Source organism: Pleuronectes platessa, chromosome 3, assembly GCF_947347685.1.
Source record: "Pleuronectes platessa chromosome 3, fPlePla1.1, whole genome shotgun sequence".
Taxonomy (NCBI): domain Eukaryota; kingdom Metazoa; phylum Chordata; class Actinopteri; order Pleuronectiformes; family Pleuronectidae; genus Pleuronectes; species Pleuronectes platessa.
Window position 1 is genome coordinate 12728441 of NC_070628.1, and position 23908 is coordinate 12752348.

At 42.7% G+C, this 23908-nt stretch overlaps 1 protein-coding gene across 1 annotated transcript; it reads left to right on the top strand.

Annotated features, from left to right (window-relative positions):
* Positions 1-776: 776 nt before the first annotated feature.
* prss12 (serine protease 12) lies at positions 777-23221 on the top strand. Its single transcript, XM_053419690.1, has 13 exons — positions 777-1277; positions 2877-3015; positions 4013-4185; positions 4397-4544; positions 5097-5275; positions 6203-6344; positions 6435-6655; positions 9964-10105; positions 14147-14352; positions 14887-14965; positions 15437-15559; positions 17527-17822; positions 21990-23221. The coding sequence occupies exons 1-13, from the start codon at positions 914-916 to the stop codon at positions 22310-22312; spliced, it is 2535 nt and encodes an 844-aa protein (XP_053275665.1). The 5' UTR covers positions 777-913; the 3' UTR covers positions 22313-23221.
* Positions 23222-23908: the final 687 nt, after the last annotated feature.

Below are 23908 nucleotides of genomic sequence, written 5' to 3' on the forward strand. Positions count from 1 at the left end.
ATGTATGATATGTTCATATGTGACAATTTAGCAGCCTGATCGGCCCGGAGCGGGTCGTCCCTCACCGCCCATCTCGGCGAGTTTCGGTGTACGCGGTCTTCAAAACAAAGAGGATTGTGTTTTTCGGGACGCTGAGTCATGATGTCACCAAGAAGGGCGCTTGAGTCGGACGTTTACTCATGCCTCGTCCAATCAGAGACCACTATATTGTCGGCACCTATGGTAGACACTAATAGGGCTGTAAATAAAACAAAAAATAATAACAATAATAAGGACATTTTTAAACATGTTTTATAATAATAACAACATTAAAGTCTGTAATAAAACCATCAGGATACAATTTAAACTGACCTTTATTAAAAACAGTTAAAACAAAACTGACTATTATAAAGAACAGTAAAAATAAAACTGACTATTATTAATATCATCAGCTAAAAATAAAACGCGATAATAAGACTAGTGAGAAAATCATCGTCTTCTCTGATGTGGCTCAAAAGGCAGGACTCCGTTACAGTGGTCACCCATAATAATAAACATTTTAAATGAATCCATATACGAACGTGACCAGATTAGATTATATTAGATCAGATTGGATCAGTGTAGATTATACCTCGAAAAATAAGCATGTTGGCTAATTCTCAAAGTTTCTGTACATGAATCATATACATGACTATTTATCAAATAGTAAAACCTCATGGTGGGTTCTGGTCCTCTCTGTATTCATCATATACTTTTACGCGGTTGGCTTTAAACAATAAAAGGGTACTAAGCGCCGTATTGGGAGGTGGGGTGGTGTTGGTGTGTTGTGGTCTGGTGAAGCTCCACGCTGACTCTCATCGATCCGCCTCGGTTTATCCTCACTCTTCGTCCCAACGGTTGTGGGGGCGATGCCGCTGCCTGGTCTCCTCAGCGGATGAGAGGATCGGATGAATCTCCTGCCTTCACCATGAATCTGACGGTCCTGGCTCTCGCTGTGAGAGTCGCGCTTCTGGCTGTGATCTGCGGCTCCAGCAGCGTGCCTTCAATCATCCTGCCGTTCACCAACTGCGTGCGGAGCCGCGGGAAGGACGGCTTCTACCGGGGGGCGATAGACGTCACCGAGTCCGGCAGCCGGTGCATGAACTGGACCGAAGTGGCCGGCTTCAGGGAGCGCTACCCGGGTAAAGGGATCGGAGAGCACAACCACTGCCGCAACCCGGACGGCAGGATCCGACCCTGGTGCTTTTTCCGGAACCAAAGAGGCAGAGTGGACTGGGGTTACTGCGACTGTAAACAAGGTAAACACCCAGGCCCGCGTAGCACACAGGCAATGTTGTGTTTAACAAGGAGCCATCATCATTACATCTGCAGAACATATTATGAACTAGACTGCATGTGGTCTGTTTACAATGAAGTGATCACCAGGGTATACAGGCTTATTAAAATCTATACTAGAAAAGCATCATATAAATACAAAACCATTTACTATTTACCATTTATACTTTGATATTCAAATATTTTTATACAACATCATATGTATCTGTCAAATGTCCAGTCTTGTGTTGCCAATATGAAAACATGGAGTCCAAGTGGGACCCACATCCCTGATGGAAATAGGTACAGGGCAGAGGGAGAGGTGAATAGACTAGAGTATGGGATTTTGATCTGGAACAAGATGGTATCTTGGACAGTATTTATAGTCTTGACTGTGTGTTGGCACGGCATGGGTAGCAGATACATTGAATTGACATTTATTGATCCACTTGTGTAAGATATTAAGAAAACAAAACATGCATTTAAGTGGTGGTGCATCTTTCTTTGTAGAAAAGATAAAAAAGGAATATTTCTTTGAAGCAAGTTCAGCTATGACAACATGAGACAGGTAGCCACACGTGTGTTTGAGTATGTTAGTGTATCAGTGGATGGGCATGCAACCTGACTTTCTCTGTTGCCCTTCAGATAGATACACAGCATGAACTAGGTTCATAACCAGAGGCGATTGAACCTTTGCAGTAGCCGCCCCAAACTTGCAGTACATCTTTCCACTCCATATTAGATCTGCCCCCTCTCTAGCACACTTCAAATCTGTGTTAAAAAACGACTCTCTTCTCTTCGGCCTTCTCTCCTTTTCTATTGTTTTATCTTATTTTATTTCTAGTAGTGATATTCTGATGTAGTGCATTTTGCTGTCTTCTTCTTGTCCGTTTTACTCTGTGAATTACTTTGGACCGCCAAGTTGTTTGAAATGTATACTGTATGAATAAAATTGACATACACAGAAATCCATCAGTTTATCCCGGCAATAATCAAACACAAGCATTCATGGGTCACCAAGTGTCCGTAATCACATCTTTCATAAAAACACGTCAGCCTAATTATCTTGGTTTGGGAAAAACAAACTAGAATGTCTCTCAGTAGAGCACATACTGTACCTCCACGAAGGGAACAGTTCCCTTATATCCAACCAAACAGCACCAAATTACACATGCACTTAGATATATCTCCCTGAATGTGCCTGACTTCATCCGTCAAGATTCATGAATTACTCTCCGGGAAAAAAGTGAAAATGTTGAAAAAACGTCTTATCTCACTATGTTAAAGAAAATGAAAACAGGAAATTCTGGATCTGCCCTATGATCTGGATCAGCACGAAAAAATGTCATGGGTTCAACCTGACCCATAGCACATACCTCCAACAAGTTCTGTGGTTATCTATCCAGTTGTTTTCATGCCTTCCTACTTACAGTAGAAGCAACAAAAACAAATCAACAAACAAAGACCAGGGGTCAACACATAACCCCTTTGGAGGAGGTAATCAAAGTATTAGAATCAATGATAGAATCGCTTGTGTTGCACTTTTGTTATTTTACCCCCCTGACCCTTTCTCCACCCTGTAGGCTCAGCGCGGCTGCAAGGAGGCCGCACCAAGCTCGATGGCAGGGTGGAGGTCTATCTGGGGGGAGTGTGGGGGTCGGTCTGCGCTGATGACTGGGGGGACAAAGACGCTGCAGTCGTCTGCAGACAGCTGGGCAAGGGGTGAGAGAGCACACATGCACACACACACACATGTGCCCCAACACACACAAGTTGCCGCTCTCTATATGTATTCAGACGCAGGTGCAAGTACGATCCAGATCCAGTGTATGGATTGTCAACGTGAAGCTGCCTCAGGCAGATGGCGAGAATGAAATGGAAATTTGTCAAAGTTGTGAAGAAGTTTCACAACGCAACTGATGCACACATTCGTTCATTCATTTATGCCCTTCTCCTCACTGTCTTTGTAGTTCCCATGAGTGACCCTTGCATTCCAACCCCCCATTCCCCAGAGGTATTTAAATATCTTTGGTGCTCGGCTATTTACCTCCTTACCAGCTCTCTCTTCCTGTCTGCCCCTCTCTCTCTCTCTCTCTCTCTCTCTCTCTCTCTCTCTTTCTCTCTCACACACACATACAAGTAACTGTGGTCATGAGATTCTGTCGTGCCACAGCCGCCACCGATTTGCTGCTTCTCAAAGTGTGTATGGGGTTTGCGCTTCAGAGAGTGTTGAGATTTCCCACGAGAACAGAGACCGTCTGTGCACTTACACATGTTGACACTAGCACCAGTGCTGGCACGCACCCTGACATGAACGCACGCCTGTTTGTGCATATTCACACAGGAGTCAATGAAACGCCACAGTGGGAAGGAGAGAGGGCAAATGTCAGCCATATGTCAGCTGGAATCGCTGGTGATGACTTTCACGTGGCCGGTTATTGGAAGCTGTTGCGTGTAGAACCGCTGACCATATTGACCCTGGAAAGGCAGATCATGAAAACACAGATGCCTCAAAGTTTCTGTGACCAAGCTCTGAAATTAGCTGCTCCAGCTCGCTTCGAGGATTTACCTTCAATGATATTAAAAGTGCAGAGCAACAGTAATTAAGAATAGCTTTTAAGGATCTTACCAGCTCTTATCAGATGAGACTGGTCACGTTGTGAGATGTCAAGAAAATAATTCAAATGAGTCACTTGTTTGCTTAATGATGCCGTGGCAGGATCTCAGGTCGTGGACGTGAAGTTGCCCTGTTTCGTCCGAACACGTCCAAACTCCACTGGAGGGCGGTCCATTGTGAGGGGGCGGAGCCAGACCTGCTTCAGTGTCCTAAGACCACCTGGAATGGAGGAGAGTGCTCCATGGCGGCAGCGGTTACCTGCACTCAACAGCAAGGTATAGAGGGCCAGGTGTTTGAGAAATATTGTCTGTGACGGGTGGATAAATGTTTGCATGAATCTACTGAAATCTAATGACTGTTTAAACTGTGCAATTCTACAACCCATGCCAGTCTTCTTTTTTAAAAGCACTTTTTAAAAGCCTACATAGATTCTTTAATTAGATAACTAGTACCTGTATGTATTATTAGTGGTTTGTGTTTCACCAGAGGTGACGCTCCCTATAAGGTTGCTGGGAGGTCGATCGGAGTCGGAGGGCACGGTTGAGGTCTTCCACGCAGGGCAGTGGGGCTCCATATGTGACGACCAATGGGACGACAGTGATGCTGAGGTGGTGTGTCGACAGCTGGGACTGAGGTGAAGGGGAACACGCACGCACACCCGGATATGAATGATTGTGTCCATAATAATTCCTACTAATAATCAGCATAACAGAAATGTATTTGTGAGTATGAGCAAGCGAGCGAAAAGCGTAATAGAACGACAGAGTAGGACGCTGAGATGCGTCACTGTGGGTGTTCAGCTGTCTGTCTCTCTTTTCTCTCTTTCTCCAAAAGTATGACAAGTATTCTTTCCATTCAGACACAGAGAGAGAGGAGCGAGCAGTAAAGACCATCTGGAGGTCACACAGTGAATCAGGCTTATTGTTCCTGCTCTGATTCTAGCACCACAGAGATATGAATATTAAGGAAGGCATTTTTGTTGTGTGCCAACGTGATGTTGGTGTTGCAATGTTTGCATAAGCACAGATGGTCATTGTGAGCAATTTCTCAATGGTAGATCTGACTGTAGGTTTAGTGCATTCAGTTTAAAAATTTAAACAAATTCACACTGCATTCTGTACCCAGGAGACAGTCATTTGTTTCATAACCGGAAAAATAAGTCTTCGTCTCCTCTTTGTCTTTGCAGCGGTGCAGCGAGGGCATGGGGCCAGGCACATTTTGGGAAGGGTTCCGGCCGTGTGTGGCTGGACGAGGTGCGTTGCACAGGCAATGAGCTCTCGCTGGAACAGTGTCCAAAAAGCGCTTGGGGGGAACACAACTGTCTGCACGCTGAGGATGCAGGAGTATCCTGCAACCCTCTTACAGGTAGGCCAACACGTCTCAGCATTAACAATGAATATTCACCAACACTGGTTTAGCTGATATAATAATAATAGTAACATTTAGTTTATCTGGTGCTGGAATTGCCACTTTTTTCATGTTGGCTCACTGGAACGTCCAAAAGGAATGTGTTAGAAATGTATGTGTTATTATTCATGTAGTATGTGACCATTTCTGCGACAAGTTCAAAAGGTCTGCTTTGAGAGGGGTTATGAAAAAGTGCTTTCAAGAGATACAAAAAAGAAGGATGAAAACGGCACCTTCCCCAACAATAGTTTAATCCTGGAGCCAGTGAGGCGCTGGAGGGCAGCTTTTAGAATATCATATCATACCGAGTAGACCAGGCCTGGAAATATGGCCTGGTTGCTCGGCCTGAGCTCCCAACGCGGGACAGGTTTTGTGTAACTTCAGCACACACAGGAGTCAAGGGGGCTGATGTGTAAAGGCAGTCTTAAGTAGTGAACCCTTGCTACAGAAACTGGCTTCTCAGAATCCCCCTGGAGTTTTTTGTCATTGTGATTGTCACAAGGTATTAGAGAATTAGTAATGTTTTTTTCCAGACTTATTGCAAATCAGTCAAAACTTGAATGTCACTCAGTAGCCAAGGCCAAACAGTCCCCTTAAATTCAATCAAGCTGCACCAAGTGTTCAGCAAGATCCATGAATTGTTCCCCAGAAAATCAAGGAGAACGTTCTATTGCTCAATGTTGAAGTAAAATGAAAATGAAAAGAACCTCTTGCATCTGGATTCTTTCTTCGTCCATGTCTATGTCCCATCCTTCTGCCAAGTATCGTAGCTCAGATGGAAACAAACCAACCATTGAAGGAATGGATAGGGGTGAAAAAAAACCTTCTTGTGGGAAAACTTGTTTTGGAATAAGATAATATCTGTCTGTCTGTCTTGATCTCCAGATGGTAGTGTTAGGCTGGTCGGGGGTACAGGGAGCCACGAGGGACGTTTAGAAGTCTTCTACGGTGGACAGTGGGGGACAGTGTGTGATGACGGCTGGGCAGACTCAAACACACACGTAGTCTGTCGACAACTTGGTTACAGGTAACACAAAGCACCAGACCAGCGCACATTCGGGACACATTTCTTAGTATTTGTGTGTTAAAGTGTGTCTGCGCCTCTCTCCCCATGCAGGTTAGGTGAGACGCTGCCCTCTGAAGGACTAGACATCACCCCAGTCCCACGCTTTGGGGTTGGGTCAGGTCCAATTCTTTTGGATGATGTGAGCTGCACAGGGAAAGAACCCAGTCTGTTACTGTGCAACAAGAGGGAGTGGCTCCGTCATGACTGCACACACCATGAAGATGTTAATATCGCCTGCAGCCCAGAGCGCAATGGAGAGAGTCTTCCTACGAGTAAGACAGAATCTTATCTTACTCTAAGATGCACTTAAAGATAACATGGGATCTGAAGACGGGTGAGGCAAACCCTATGCAGCATTTAAAATACTGGTTCTTTATTTGGTTAGATACATGTTACACTACAGGGAGGTTTCTAAGTTAACATACATGTGTGGACAATCTGGACTAAATCTCTCTGGCCAAAGTTTATGGAAATTAGTTGTAGCACAGATATTTCCCCTTTTTAAATAGTGTTGGTGTTTTTTAGTTGGAGTCAGTCATGGCACATATTCAATATGCAGTATCATGTGCAATAGTTTATTTCATTATATTTTAATAATGTGCAATTTTTCAGTTTAAATATCATATGCAATAACCCATATTGACTACTCCGTTATCATTTCATTTTTACTTAGTGCCCCTTTAGTTAAGTACTAGTTTATCTGTCTAATGTAACTTAGCTTATCCTATTCTTATCTCTTTTGATATCTACTAATAGGAATTGGTTTTTCATTACTCGGTAAACACTTTTACACATTTTATTTCATTTACAATTCACTTATACTTGTATTTTTATCATCACTTAAATGATAGACTTTATTTTCTTTCCACTGTATTCTATTCTACTATATACTGTTCTCTACTGTTATCTTGGAGCAAGATGGCACAAGAATTTCCTTCAGGATTAATAGTGTTATTTTTAGCTTTCCACAACTTAAACATCTTAACGCTGGTTACATCACACGTCAGAGGGCAGAGCAGACTTTGATGTCGATTTTTAATCACTTCTATAGCACATATGGGACCAGTTTCAGACCACTAATGACCATTTAAAGCCACATTAGCAGAGTTCCACCTGGCATCCCCCTCCTCTTAGACCTGAAGGTGAAGAGTAAAAACTAACAGGGTTCACCATCTGGGCCCCTCCACTGTAATATGCAATATGTAACTTTTTCTTTTTGTAATGAAGGTAATTAGTATTTGATATCAATGGGATATATGTATATATTCAATTTATAGTAGTAATAACAATTATAATATTATTATCAGTAATAGTAACATTATTTGAATTAAATGCCAGTGACTGAGAAGAAGCCACGCCTTGTATTTTGAGCATAAAGGCATGTGAGGAACAAGTAATCACACGATGAAGTTCCTTCACTTCATAAAACCATTTAATTGTAATATGAGCTGATCTGAAATCTCTTTTAATTACATCTTGGAAAAGTCTTCTCCAAGAGGACGATAAAGGAGGATAACGAAATTCACGCTAACTCCAACAGACGCAGCTGTCGTTTAAATTCTCCTGCCTTAATAACGGGGAGACTTTCAAAGTCATCATGACTATATGGACCTGGGTAACTGGGCAAGACCTCCCTCACACCACTCGTAGTCATCGCTCATGAATACCACTAACCAGTGGGCTGGCCTGTTGGCACACCATCACATAACCCATTACTGGTGTTACTTTAAAACTGCACTTTTATAGGACGAGACTGGGGGTCAGTGGTGTGACTGCTCGCTGAAATAGACAGGAAGTGTTAAATGCTAGCGCCATTAATCAAGCTTAAGTCTAATAGCCTCCAGACGCTAATAAAGACGTGTAAGGACAGAGCTGGACGGTACCAGCTCAGCTTAGATTTCACTTACTGCACAAGTGTGCTCATTATTCGCCGACTGCTCTCATTTAGAAAATATGAGTTTTGCGGCGTCAGGTTCTCATTTCCTAAGTAATGTACGTTGAATATACGTGACTGTTTTGAGCACAGATTTTCAGTTTGAAATAGCTGTTTCATTTGTTTGGTTTGGGTAGATTATATTGTTTGGCAGAAGCCGCAGGGAGACACTTGCCCCACAAACACCCACCAAAGAATTATGTCATTACAACGAAAGCATTTGTGCATGTGTGTATTTGTGTTTGAGGGTTGTGGGTGTGTAAATCCCCCTTAACATGCCACAGGCCGATTGTGTTGTTTTTGGAAAAGGAGAAAAAGCAGTTAAGCCCTGGCTATGCTTTGAACTATCTTTCTCACACTGTTTCATTGTGTTTGCAGAGAACATTACACTAGGCTTGCGTCCTAGCAGTATGTGTGTGTGTATGTGTGTGTGTGTGTGTGTGTGTTGACAGAGTGGAAAAATGTGGTTGTTTATCTAAGTGAGGAGACAAAGATGAGTGTTCCTCAACAAGGAACTAAACATACCCACAATTAAGTCCACTTACCTTAATCGTCTCCTCTGACAATTCTTATGTCACCAAAGAAAGTTAGAGAGTTACTTCGGGATTCACCGAATACCACAGATTTAATTGAGGAATCCTGCTTTCAAAATAATTGTGAAATGTTGCGCATAAACAGCAATAACGAGTTATCAGTGAGTAACTGGAACGGCACTCAGTCGAGCACATACCTCCACCAACAGTCCCCTTATGAAACCACAATTATAATGCTAGATCCAGATGTTTGTTTGGCTCTGCACTACATTAAACACATTCATTGATATCAGTGCCCTTTTTTGAATCAAGATCCATCAATTGTTCTTAGAGAAAAAAAATTCTGTCGAAACCTGTATAATGTCAAAACCTGTATAAACCTGGACCCGCCCCCCTGATACGGATAATTTTCATCTGTTCTTTCTTGCTACATGTCCCATCCTTCCACCAAGTTTTATGGTAATCTGTTCAGTTGTTGTGTAATCTTGCGCACAAACACAAACAAAAAACAAGAAACACCTAGTCAGAGGCCAAAAATGTAACGTCAAATAAATGTTGTAACTCTCAAGACCTTTCTGGTTTTTAGCTGCTGAAGAAAGCTGATTCAAAGGCAAATAAATACTGATTGACCTGCTACTTGGCAAGGGTGTAAACTGATCCAGAGACTGTTCACACATGGAAAAGACATTACGACCCACTTAAACAAGATTAGTGTGTGTGAGTGTGTGAGTGTGTGAGTGTGTGTGTGTGTGTGTGTGTGTTTGAATGCCTGGGCATCAAATGATGATGGACCTAAACCTAAAGCTCAGACTGATTTGATCAACAGTGGGAGCTGAACGCCATTAGAGAGTAAGAGAGAAAGACCAAGAACAGGAGTTTGTTAAAAGCTGGGCCGGTGAAAACACAACGATATTTTATAGTGACAGGAGCCTCACAATTTCCCTTCAAGGAAATACATGCACGAAAACATGCAAATCTTATTGCATATGGCCAATTCAGTAGACAGGTTGGCCTTGAGGAGCAGGTTTGTTTGAGACTGTGTAAATTGCCTAGGGCTGCGAGATTCCTAGACTTCTGGCAACTGCTATCTACTTTATGTGTGTGTGCTCCTCAGATGTCCCGGTGAGGCTTGTGGGAGGAGAGAGCCCAAGAGAAGGCCGGGTGGAGCTCTACCTGTCTGGTCAATGGGGGACTGTGTGTGACGATGGATGGACTGATCGTGATGCGGAGGTCGTGTGCCGACAGTTGGGCTACAGGTATTTGTGTGGGAGTGGCCTCTTTGACAGACTAGCACTCCCGGGTAACATGAACAGGAATTTACCAGATGAAAGACGAGATCTTCAAAGTTGTCTTCATTATGTTGTTCCGGTTGACAGATGCATTCTAGAGCTGCAAATAATTATCATCGACATTTTTAGATGACTAAGGCTGACAACAGAAATCTTAAAAACCTGATATTCAACTTATGCTGTATTTAGTTGATCTTGTAACAGACAAAACACTGAGACAATACATTCATTTGGCTTTGACATAATTCCACTTACTTTTTCCGTTGGCCTACAGCCATCCAACTTCATATCGCAGATTGTTATTGACCTTTTAAAGGCAGCTATGTCCAATAGGGACTTCTCCCCAGCTCTTCTCTTTGTCTGCACAGTTGTGTTCGGTCTTAGACGACACGTTGTACGGGCCTCTCGTTTTTAGAATGCCTTTCCTCACTCAGCTCAACTCAGCTTTGCACCGCACGGTGTTTTGTAATCGTCCTTTCATAAGCTCGACTGCATACTACTGACGCAATCATCCCCAATTTAAATCCTGGATATCAAACATGTTTGATAATTATCAGGGCTATGCTTCTGCGGCCAGTCTAAGAACAGCTCTGTAATCCCTCACACTAACAGATAATCTGAGCCAAGCATCGGTCCAGACGAGGTTCCAGACTAGATTTCTCCTCGGATTCTCAGGGGGAACCCAATTGAGGTTAAATCGGCCTGAAATTCCTGTGGTCTGAGCCGGGCTTTAGAAGATTGAAATGACCTTTTATTGTCCCACTACCAGTCATAACCTATACTCAGTCCACTGTCATGGAATGCTGCTGATATTCAGGTTTCAGTCTGCTACACATCCTTTCTCTCTCATAAGCTTTTCAACACGTCAGGATGTTGAAATAGAGGTGAAATGACGGAGTTGAAAAAAGGCCTGTGACAGTTCAATGTGATCACTCTATTCAATACATTCACTTTTAAGTGGATCCAGACTTCAACCTCTATTCACAAGATCAATCACCTTGTCTCAGACTTGGCATCTGTCTTACACTCCCCCCTTTACTCCGTCTGTTTTTCATCCTTCCATCTTCACAGTCCTTCTCTGTTTCCACTTTACACACCGGTGCACACGTCTTGGGTTTCAGGCTAATATACGGTGGAAAAGCTCCGGTTTGCCTCGAATCTTTTAGAATAGCAATGTTTGATTAATAAATCATGAGCAATCGTCCACTTAAGTTCTTGAGCACGTCTTGGTGTGCAGCCAAATATTTTTCAATTAAGGGTTTTAGCTGTGCCTTTCCTGCAGTGCCAACATAAACATCCAGTTAGAGGGCAGGCCGACTGTGTCAAAGCAACATTCACAGTGACAGACATGTCGTGGTGAAACAAAACTACCTCATCTCAATCTCTGTCTGTCCAATTATCATTTCCTCCGAGACGCTGTTCCGTTTTCCATAACAACGGCCACGAGACGGCGAGGGAGAACCATACCGTAACAAACTGTCTTCATTCCCTTTCTCATCACTCCTCAGCAAGGGAAACTCATCCCGTGTTCGCCCAATTTTCTGGACACATCTGTGTGCAGATGAAAGCCACATCTGGAGAGCATAAGCGTGAGAGAGACAGAGTGAAGCGAAGCGTGATGGAGGCGTAGAAAAGCCGTGTTATGGTCATCGTTCTGTCTCGCTCAGGGTGTGGTGAAAGGTCATTACATACACAGTAGGTCTCCAAGGGTTGGAGGCTGCTCTGGTGATGAGTAAAATAAATATATATATATATATATGCACACACACACACACACACACACATATTGACCTAAATAGATTTTTAGAGGTTTACTCTAACCTTAACCATTGTCACTACACCTTATCCTTAACATGTCTTTACCTTACAATTTAATGATTTACGTTATGGCGATTAGCTTTTGGTTCCCACAATGAAAACAAGTTCCCATAATATGACTGTGTAAATAGATTATGTTAATGCCTGAACTACACAAACAAGCAAGAAGGACCCACATGAATATGGACTCTCTCACTAATAGATACCGAAACCAGCAGTGAGCGCTACAGCACAGCATAGAAAAACAACACAAAAACACAATAGGTAAACAATGTAAAGCTAGTGGACAAAAACAGCCGTAACAAGTGTTTTCTGAATAATGAATAACAGTACGATTGTTTCATACAACATCTTCTAGGTGCTTCAGTTAAAGTGATCCCTTTTTGATGACATATTGAAACAAAGTTTTTTGTCTCAATCACCTGAGATTAAAGTTATGTCAGCATCAGTGCACCATGAGCGAAGTTAAGTCGAGCCTGTAATGTTGGCACACTTGTGTCTCTTTGTTACAGTCAATTTAACTTGGAAGTTTGCCCAACAGGCACATGCAGCTCTATATTCAACGTTGTTGATCTTGGCTGCCTTCTCTACTCCTCCTCCCTCACAATTGTTGAATCTGATCCACCAACAAAAATGTTAAAACATTATTCATAGCTTAAAGGAACATGTTTGGCGTTGATATCTCACTTAAGCTGTGCCTAACCGGAAAAGATTGGGTTGCGTTTTTGCTCTGATGTACAATAACTCTATTGCCACAGAACCATGCAGCCTAGAAGTGTGTGTGCATGCTTAGCGTCACACAGGGAGACACGGACACAACACAAGATGTCTCAATAAGAGACATGAGCTTCCCTGTGGATGAGAAGTGGATACGAGACCCGTCACCCACCAAACCTCGGGGACGCAACATGAGATCCTCACTCTCAGTTATCTATCAATCTTAATTAAAATCACACTTACAACATACAGAGGCACACAGACACAACCACAACCCACGTGTGTCTGTGTGTGTGTGTGTGTGTGTGTGTGTGTGTGTGTGTGTGTGTGTGTGTGTGTGTGTGTGTGTGTGTGTGTCTGTGTCTGTGTCTGTGTGTGCGTGTGTGTGCGTGTGTGTGCGTGTGCGTGTTGAGTGTGTGTGTGTGTTGAGTGTGTGTGTGTGTGTGTGTGTGTAAGCTATTTGCTAATGAAAGTCAGGGCTGAGATAAGTGATATGAATACTGTTGCTATCAGATTGTAACAGGGGGTTTGACCTGGTTTGCCTCACAGCCTGAGAATGTCATAACATAACATCATCACTCATATATGATCACAGCCTATATCTATATCACACACGCACACACACACACACACACACACACACACACACACACACACACACACACACACACACACACACACACACACACACACAGTCGTGACAAGACTTCAGATTTCTGAGACTTTTCACCGTTACCCTAAACTACAATTAAACATTAAAACTTGTTTAGGCTGTTGGGACTTGTCCACATACTGTGACTGTGATTCCCCCACAACACGAGTTATACCTGCATAATCTCACACTGAGTAGTTTAATATTCATATACAACATGTTGCAACTCAACAGAATGATTAAATAAATAGTGCTGTCGACTACCAGTGTAATTACAGACTGAAATCTTATCAATTGTACTCTGACTATACTAAATCTAAGATAATTGGAGCCTGAAGAGTCAGCATCAATTATAACATCTAGTCAAACATGTTGCTCTTTTGGTTATGTGTCATAATGTGCTCACAATTATTTTTTTAATAAACGATTTACCTCATGAGTCATAGCCTTCACAATCAAAAGCTTCTAACAAACACAGACACCATTGCTCTAATGTTGGCTTTTCTCCAAAGATTTCTAGTATGTTTTAAAATTCTGTATAGACTTTTATTAACTTTTTCCCCTTTTTTATTTGTTGCTTATATCTGTTTTCAAACTATATATTGTTGCTCCTGTGCAAGTTGCTATGCTGCCTAACTGATAACCCATGCTTTTATTGTGAATCACTTACATTACATGCACACTGAATAACATGCCGACTCACTTACTTTTCCTCAGTTTGTTTTATTTTCAGCGGCAATATGAACATAACAGTTTTAGAACTGTTGTGGGACAGTGGTTATATAACGTGTGCATCTGTCCTGTGTCTGTCTGTCCTCCAGCGGCATGGCAAAGGCCCGTGTCATGGCGTACTTCGGCGAAGGGACGGGGCCCATCCACGTTGACAATGTGAAGTGCGGCGGCGAGGAGCGCTCATTAGCAGACTGCATCAAACAGGCGCCCGGCACGCACAACTGTCGCCACAGTGAGGACGCCGGGGTCATCTGTGACTACGGTGAATCACAGGCCGGCTACAGAGAGGTCAAAGGTCGGTCAGTTAGTCAGGAGTTTATCCCATGTGTTTATGTTGCTCTGAATGGATGAGCAAACTGTAAATGTGTTTAGCAAACAGTTCCAATATGTCATAAACACTGAGGAATTAATGAGAAACTAATTACAAAACGAAAACTCAAGAGGCAACACTTTGAGAGGGAATCAGTGTGTGTGTGTATCCAGATGGTAAAATGTTGAGAGCTGTGTTATTGCTTCACTCCGTCTGTCACACATCAGGACAGACTCATACAGCCCTATCTGTTACCAGCACATGTGCTGGTAACAGATACTACTATTTCTCAGGTGCACATACAGTGAAAATTAAAACCAGTGTGCACACAATCTGTTATATATATAGTTTTCTTCATTCTCGGCCCACATGCAGTAGTAGAATTTATTACGTTTTCGATCAGTCTAAATATTTAATAAAAGCAGCTTCTGAGTCCAAGTGTATGGTTTAGCAATCATCACCCTCCCACACACACGCTCTCATATACACACCCAATGGTTTCCCTTGTGTCTCTGTCAGATCCTGTCAACTCAATTTGCGGTCTGCGGCTCATACACACTCGCCAGCGCCGGATCATAGGAGGAGAAAACTCTCTGAGGTACGCCAGAGGGGACGGGGCGGGGGGGGGGGGGTGAATAACAGCACAGAGAGAAAGGCTGCCAGCCAGAGACACATACAGTAAAGAATATCGGACGCATTTTCAACTCCACAAGTTTCAGATGGAAAACAGCTGATCTGAAACTACAAGTGAAGAAATATAAAATTTGTCTGTATATTCACGCAAATATTTCTTGCCTTCTCTTCTCTTGTGTGTGTGTGTGTGAGTGTGTGTAGACAGGTTCCCTTAGGTTTACATTTCTTTCAGCAAGCCTATAAACTAACTCAGCTAGATATGCTAAACTTTAATGTCCTCCAAATTACCTCATGAATCATATCTGGATAAAACACGCCCGTTGCATAGTCTGAATAGGAGCCTTCTGCTTTTGTTAAAATGTGTGGGTTTGGTGTTTACATCTTTTGTGCTCTTTTTAATTGCGTGTGTCTGTATCTGTGTGTGTGTGTGTGGTAGGGGTGGCTGGCCATGGCAGGCTGCGATTCGTCTGCGAGGCTCTCGAGGAGATGGGAGGTTGGTGTGTGGAGCCACTCTCATCGACTCCTGCTGGGTGCTGACCTCGGCTCACTGCTTCAAGAGGTATTTATTGACGAGAGGTTGTGTGTGTATTTTGCATACATTTGCTGGCCCGCTTATGCAAAAATGATGTTTTAACTCAACTGCACAACTTCGTCATTGCCAGACTCGGAAAGGCAGAGGAAATCAGAGGCCGGAGAACCTCAGCAGAGCAGCAATCAGTGGTGGTTTAGTTGTGGTGCAGGTGGCAGGGAAGCAGCATGAGTTACTTCATCCCAACTACATCTGGTCTGAGGGGCCTCCGCATGGCGTCACCAACTTCACCTAATTCATACAGCAGAGAAAGCAGCAGAAAGACTCCGTGCAGCAAAAGAGAAAATTAAAACAACGCAGAGCAAATTTGTGAAGCATTGAAAAATGGAGGGTTTTGCACAAACCAGAGCATCTGCATTTGATACTTGCGCAGTTAATTCAAGGTTGTCAGACTCAATTTTTGGGCTCATTACTTCTGGTTATGTTACCAACTATTAGTGCCAGTGTTTGGGTTCGGTAGGAAAAGCAGAACTCTGTGCAGACCCCGCAGCTCCATCGCTATGAATCATGATGTTTCAACATCATTCATAAAACCCCCTCCAGTACCAGTTCTTCAACCAGTCTCAAGCTTTCCCACTTTTACTGGTTATAAAATATCCACTACTCTGCGAAGTGACATCCCCGTTGTCTCCACATCAGAACCACACAAACTATGGCATTCTGCATTCTAGAAGTTTATGGCTGATTAGTGGAAACAGACAAGAATGGTCACACCCAACTAAGTACTACTTACATCAGAAAAATGATTGAATGTCATGTATCACTGTTTCAAGATGTTGGCTTCAGCTATGAAAAGTAATTCCCTGCATGTAAACCATACTACAAAAAAGTGACTTCTGAATCTCTCTCACACTCACACAGACACACACCCACACACACACACCAAATGAAAACTAACGGTTACAAAATTATCTTTTAAACGTCCATTACTTGTTAGTGGGTGAATAATAACTTAACCCAAGGTCAGTGATCACATGTTGTCACATATTAAACCTATTTATACCTTGTGGTTTTACAGCTGGGGCCTTTCCAGCAGTAACATAACTCCAGCAGATTTTTAACCGCTTTTAGCAACAAAAATGTGTGAACAGTCACATTCACGATCTGCCCCACTTGTGAGATGATATGTTAAGCCCAGGATTAAGCCTGTTCTTTTTTCGTGTCTATCTTCATAAGCTTTGTGATTTAGTGCCAAAACACGTGCCGTGTGTAAGTGTGGCTGGTGCGTAGATGGCTGGTCAGCAGCGTCTCCGCTCTTCCAGGAACGCCGTGGCATTCCCGGGTCAGGAGATCTTTCCGGAAACACTCCACCAGTTGTAACCGGACACAAGAGAATTGGCCCGACAGCGAGGCCTCCTTGTCTCACTCCCCTCTTCTCCTCTTCTCCTCGGGTCCCGTCTGTCGCTGCATTACCCTCACTCACCCACTCTATTTCCAAAGGCCCAAATATGTCCAACCAGTAAACAGAACTCACGAAAAACACTTCATCATGGTAACCTGTGAGTCATAGACGCACATAAACACACGCATTGGTGGAGGTAGGGTAACCCTAACCCACTCGGAAAACTAGAAAAGTGTTTCACAAGATAAAGCCTCGTGATTACGTAAAGAGAAAGTCAGAAAGTCTTGGGTAAGCTGTGGTAAACAGTGACCCCATGTAACTTATGCAAAAGAATCTCAAGTGTTTTCTCACAAGAAAAACACCTTGAAGCCTGAAACATATTCTTGTACTACAGGCATCTGGTCCAGATTTAAGGGCTGTGCACAAAGTATAACATGCTTGTGCTTGTCATACTCTAGATGAAGTATTGCTGAGGTAACCCCTGCATGAGCTCGTAATTTTGACTGTTCATGCTGCAGCAGTGGGAGCGCTCATGCACACACGCCCTCTTTCTCCGATGGCCTCCCTCAACTCAACGCTCCATTTCTCCCTGCAGATACGGAAACAGCACCAAGCAGTATAAAGTGAGAGTGGGCGACTATCACTCCCTGGTCCCGGAGGAATACGAAGAGGAGTACGGTGTCGATCGAATCGTCCTCCACCCGAGCTACCACTCCCAGAGCAACGATAACGACCTGGCCTTGGTGCGTCTGTCGCCGGGGGCCGTGGGCCAGTTGCCCGGAGAATGTGTGTCATTCAGCCGTCATGTCCTTCCCGCCTGTCTGCCCATGAGGAAGGAGAGAACGCTCAAACAAGCCAGCAACTGTCACATTACCGGCTGGGGGGACACAGGTGAGGATAAGTTGATATACCTGGCACTCACAACGAAAGTTAAAATCCTACAGATAAGATCCAAACTAGATTAAAAAAAGGTCAAATGAACTACTATAGGGTAGGGCCAGGCAAAACTCTGAGTACCACATCATGATGGATGCACTTACTGATAAGGGGAAAACACAAAGCTATAGATATCCTATAACCTCATTTCACACTGGAAGTAAACTGTGACAATTAAAATATTTTGGACACTTCTCCCTCACAACAGCCACCTTTTTGTAGAAGACAAATTACTGGCATGATTCACGAAAGATCTTCGTGGAGAAAACTAAACTGTCGAACTGACATGGACAAGTGAAGACAGTACAGACACTTATAAAACTCTTGTGACGGGAACTCAAGAGGAAATATGTGAAACCAATCAGGCCGAGGCAGCTCATCACAAAGGTGGCTAAAAAAAGACAAGAACTAAATCCATCATGGATGCAAAGAGACATTTCAAAATAAAACTGAATGGATGTAGAAGTACTTGTTTTAAATTAAAATATAACGGGACAATTGAATTAAAAAGGCTTCACAACTCAAAGTCACTGTCTAATGGTGTGAGGCCTTCATACTTACCATCTTAAAATAAAGGGAAAGCTTAAACTTAAACTGACATTTATAGCATTGATGATTTGTCTATTTATCTATCGATTATTCACAGTTTTTAACCAACCAAACAATCGACTTGCACAAAACGAGAAGTCCATAACTTAAGAATAAGATAATTTCTTTTATTAGAAATATTTTGTCAAAACAAACATTAAGACGTGTAACAATAAATCATGCAGTAGAAAAGTATGGTGATAAAATGAAAGAGTTATACAATCTATTTGTAATAAAGTTAGGAATGCTATGTAGCACATTGTTTTGTCCATGTGACTGACAACACATTTAAATCTGTTCGTGATATTTACAGTGCCTTGCATAAGTATTCACCCCCTTTGGACTTTTCTACATTTTGTCATGGTATAACCACAGATTAAAATTTATTTCATCGTGAGTTTATGTAATGGACCAACACAAAATAGTGCATCATTTGGAAGTGGGGGGAAATATTACATGGATTTCACAATTATTTACAAATAAAAATCTGAAAAGTGTTGAGTGCATATGTATTCACCCCTTTACTGTGAAACCCCTAACAAAGATCTGGTGCGACCAATTGCATTCACAAGTCACATTTGCAAGTCACATAATTAGTAAATAGGGTCCACCTGTCTGCAATTTAATCTCAGTATAAATACACCTGTTCTGTGACGGACTCAGAGTTTGTTGGAGATCATTACTGAACAAACAGCATCATGAAGACCAAGGAGCTCACCAAACAGGTCAGGGATAAAGTTGTGGAGAAATATGAAGCAGGGTTAGGTTATAAAAAAATATCCAGAGCTTTGAACATCTCTCTGAGCACCATAAAATCCATCATAAGAAAATGGAAAGAATATGGCACAACCGCAAACCTACCAAGAGGAGGCCGTCCACCCAAACTGCAGAGTCGGACAAGGAGAAAATGAATCAGAGAAGCAACCAGGAGGCCCATGGTTACTCTGGAGGAGTTGCAGAGATCCACAGCTGAGGTGGGAGAATCTGTCCACAGGACAACTATTAGTCGTCTACTCCACCAATCTGGCCTTTATGGAAGAGTGGCAAGAAGAAAGCCATTGTTGAAAGGGATCCATAAAAAATCCCGTTTGGAGTTTGCCAGAAGCCATGTGGGAGACACAGCAAACATGTGGAAGAAGGTGCTCTGGTCAGATGAGACCAAAATTGAACTTTTTGGCCTCAATGCAAAACGCTATGTGTGGCGAAAACCCAACACTGCCTATCACCCTGAGCACACCATCCCAACAGTGAAACATGGTGGTGGTAGCATCATGCTGTGGGGATGCTTCTCTTCAGCAGGTACAGGGAAACTGGTCAGAATAGAGGGAAAGATGGATGGAGCCAAATACAGGGAAATCCTTGAAGAAAATCTGATGCAGTCTGCAAAAGACTTGAGACTGGGGCGGAGGTTCATCTTCCAGCAGGACAATGACCCTAAACATACAGCCAGAGCTACAAAGGAATGGTTTGGATTAAAGAATGTTAATGTCTTAAAATGGCCCAGTCAAAGCCCAGACCTCAATCCAATAGAGAATCTATGGCAAGACTTGAAGATTGCGGTTCACAGACGGTCTCCATCCAATCTGACTGAGCTTCATCTTTTTTGCCAAGAAGAATGGACAAACCTTTCCATCTCTAGATGTGCAAAGCTGGTAGAGACATACCCCAAAAGACTTGCAGCTGTAATTGCAGCGAAAGGGGGTTCTACCAAGTATTGACACAGGGGGGTGAATACTTATGCACCCAACAGATGTCAACTTTTTTGTTCTCATTATTGTTTGTGTCACAATAACATTTATTTTGCACCTCCAAAGTACTATGCATGTTTTGTTGATCAAATGGGAAAAAGTTTATTTAAGTCTATTTAAATTCCAGTTAGTAACAGTACATAATGGAAAAAGTCCAAGGGGGGTGAATACTTATGCAAGGCACTGTATGTCGATCATGGCAACTTAGTCACGAGGACTACAAAAGGCCACGTTTAACACACATCTAAATACGTGCTCTCTCTATTCTGTTTGTGTGAGTAGGAAAGTGTGTTTTTGATTGCTGTGATGACAACAGTCTATTTACGCAGTGTGTGATTGTTGAGCAGCACTTGGCTGTTAAACCTGAGACTAAATGTCTGCTTTGCACAGCTGCTTACACATGGCTGTATGCCAGCCTGATATCAAACGCACACATTTTACACGTACATTACACTATGAAGCCACCACGGATAGTGAATCATGCTGTGTGGTCACGGTGACAGTTTAGCTTACTGCAGCAGTTCTTTCCAGCTTGGTGGTGCTTTCCAACTAAAACAATTGTAGGTGCACAAGTCAAAGCACCATGGATCGCGTTCTTGTCATCGCTGATTAGCGGTTTTAGCCTCTGCAGACATTTCGGCCACAGGGTGAAACTCAACGCATGTGTGTCAGAGGAAGCAAACAGCCTTCTAAACCGTTTACAGGCCAATATAACAGAGCTAGCTGCAATCAGGTCTGCATGAAGGGACATATATTTTTTATGAAAAGAGACAGAGTGATACCATATTTAAATGAGGACCCATTACATTGATCAATATAGTGGTACCTCTAATGATAAACTTCCCAAAGTTTACAAATCCCCTCATAGACATGAAAATACATTACAATGGGAATATAAAGCCACTTTACGACCTGTCATGCTGGAATTCCGACCTCTTTAGACTGTTCCCTCTCCATACATCTTGTAAGTCGAGTGAGGGAAGTTGTGCCACAAACCTCTGCTCTATATCTTTCCTGGTATGAAAGGAAACCTGCCTCTTTTTAACTCTGCCAGAAACCTTGAGCTCTAAATTAAACTGCTTTTACCTGAAAGACGTTAAACATCTGCAAGAATGGGATAATTTAGCTCAAGTCAACAGCAGCCTGCTGCTCGCTGGCAAAGCAAGGTAAAGCGTCCATGTGGAATGCTGCGAGTTTCATATCCAAAATCAATGATTCCGGCTAGCAACACTGCCTTGTTTTGCATTTGGAGCCAGAGCCCCGTGGTGTGAAGCCTCTGTATCGACGTCCCACCCCTACAATCAATTGCAAGTCAGTCACAGCTGTCAATCATGATGTTTCACCCCATTTTAATAGAAAAATAGTTGCAGCAGTGTCAAGCAAAGGGGATGATGGGAAATTTCTCTCTGCTTAAATCGACCACCTGATAAGGTGGGTGTATATTACAGATAGGTGTGGTCACATGATTAGAGCAGTGCAGGTCGAGGCGGCTGCCTGAACTAGCTCGCCGGCCTCGCTCCATTTGTAGAAACAACCAACACCAACTTAACTATTCATTCTAAAAGTCAGAAGAAGATTAAAATACATTTTTAAGCTTGAACCCTTCTTCTAGTCTTCACTTTCAGAGTCTGACTTTAACACTTACAGACAAAAATGCTCACTCACACACACACACACAAACACACACACACACACACACACACACACACACACACACACACACACACACACACACACACTCTTCCAACCTCCCAGTTTTAACTTCAACCTCTCTTATCTCTCTCAGGCCGGTCATATTCCAAGACCCTGCAGCAGGCCCCGCTCTCAGTGCTTCCCCGCCGCCACTGCCAGCAGCATTTCCAGGGGGCGTTCACGACCCGCATGCTCTGTGCCGGCAGCATCCAGGCGGAGAGGCGTGTGGATAGCTGCCGTGGCGATAGCGGAGGTCCACTGGTGTGTGAGCGTCCAGGGGGGGGCTGGGTAGTTTACGGGGTCACGTCCTGGGGTCACGCCTGCCGGACACAACAGTCCCCCGGGGTCTACACCAAAGTCTCTTCATTCAGCTCCTGGATACGCAAGGTGATTCGACGTGATGAGAAAACGCGTTGAACAGGGAACATGTCGACCCCCCGATCAGAGAGAGGGACTCTATTGATCAGGTGGCAGCAGATTGGACAATATCTAATATGATGTTATAACCTGATAATCCAATAATGTAAGTTATAACCTGACTTTCAAATGCAAAGCACAACGCTGGACTTTCCGCCGCTTTTCAAAACGTTTTTCAGAGGAGGAAGATCTTCCCCCTCATCTACATCATTAGCACTTATTTTAATAATTTGAATACTCTCATGGGCTGCAGGTATTTTTGATGATTTCAAACCTCATTTCAAGAATTTGCCATAACTTAATATCATGTGCGATGTATTTTTGTTTCTAGGAATCATTTCTTGCATTACTATTTTGTTGTAATTTATGTTATTATTATTATGAAAAGGGACCACGTACAAATACAAACAAGCATGCATACAAAGTAAGCAATGGCATGGCATGAATTTGCAGACTTGCACGAAAAACTCTCATTAGGTACTTAACGCATGTTGTTCGGTGCTTTTGTGTCAAGCACAATAGTCATATTGACTTCACAAGTGAATTATTTCTTTAAACTTCAAGTCACTCTGGTTATGAAAAGTTACTCCATCGTACTTCCTGTTTTTTGTGAGAAAGGCAGATTGCTGGTCTTGGTAATTACTCAGGCATTTCTAATTTACATTCAGTCTGTGTTTGTCCTCGTGTCTCCAGCAGTATTTCTAAGTGTTGATTTGTTGTATTGACATTGTCATTTCATGTTCTTTAGTCTTGGTGGGATGGTGAAGTGTTGTCGTGGTTTTTGACTGCACTGAAGGAGGACAATCTGGTACACTTGAAAACAAACACTACACTGCCTTCTCTTTTGGTGTTTACTGACTCTGTTATGTTTTAATACTGTAACATTTCTTCATAAAATAAGATTTTGTAGAAAAACTGGTGTGAGTTTGATCTAATTTTTGTAAATACTTGTGTCACAATCTCTTGCTGTACACTGTTGCTGTATATACCCTTTAAAAGTGGTTACACGTCTCTGTCACTCACACAGACATTTGAAGTTGAGAGCCGTTCGAACAACAGATTTTCTTTTAGCCTTCACTGCAAACTGTTAAAGTGAGCACCACCTTGTCAGACAATGCCTACGCACACACACTCGCACACTGTCTCACTGGTATGTCAAACAATGACAACAGGAGAGGCAGCCACTTTCCTGAGAACTGGGACCAAATACTACTATGAGAAGCTGCATGAAATCTTGGAGAAACATAAGTTGCAGTTAAAGTAGATTCTCCTGGGATTTGATAGTTTTTATGCGTTTTAAACGAAATTGTTCAAAGGTTATTATACATTTTCTGTTTGTTTCAAATGAAATCATGTTATGCATTTGTGGTACTGTTTATCTCCTCATAGAACAAATAAATATAAATATATTTGTATATATATATATATACACACACAATATAAACACACCATTAGCATGCTTATTTTAAATGGTTCTTGTATCTTATAATGACGCATGCATCATCAACCTTATGCCAAGATTTATGTTCAAAGGTTGTTGAGAAATATCATAGAGAGAATGGAGTTGTCAGACTCTGGATGGTCCGTGCATGACGT

Coding starts and splice junctions, on each gene's coding strand:
- prss12 (XM_053419690.1), top strand. CDS start 914: ATGAGAGGATCGGATGAATCTCCTGCCTTCACCATGAATCTGACGGTC. Junction 14,353..14,886: donor CGGCTACAGAGAGGTCAAAG/GTCGGTCAGTTA, acceptor TGTCTCTGTCAG/ATCCTGTCAACTCAATTTGC. Junction 15,560..17,526: donor TCGGCTCACTGCTTCAAGAG/GTATTTATTGAC, acceptor TTCTCCCTGCAG/ATACGGAAACAGCACCAAGC.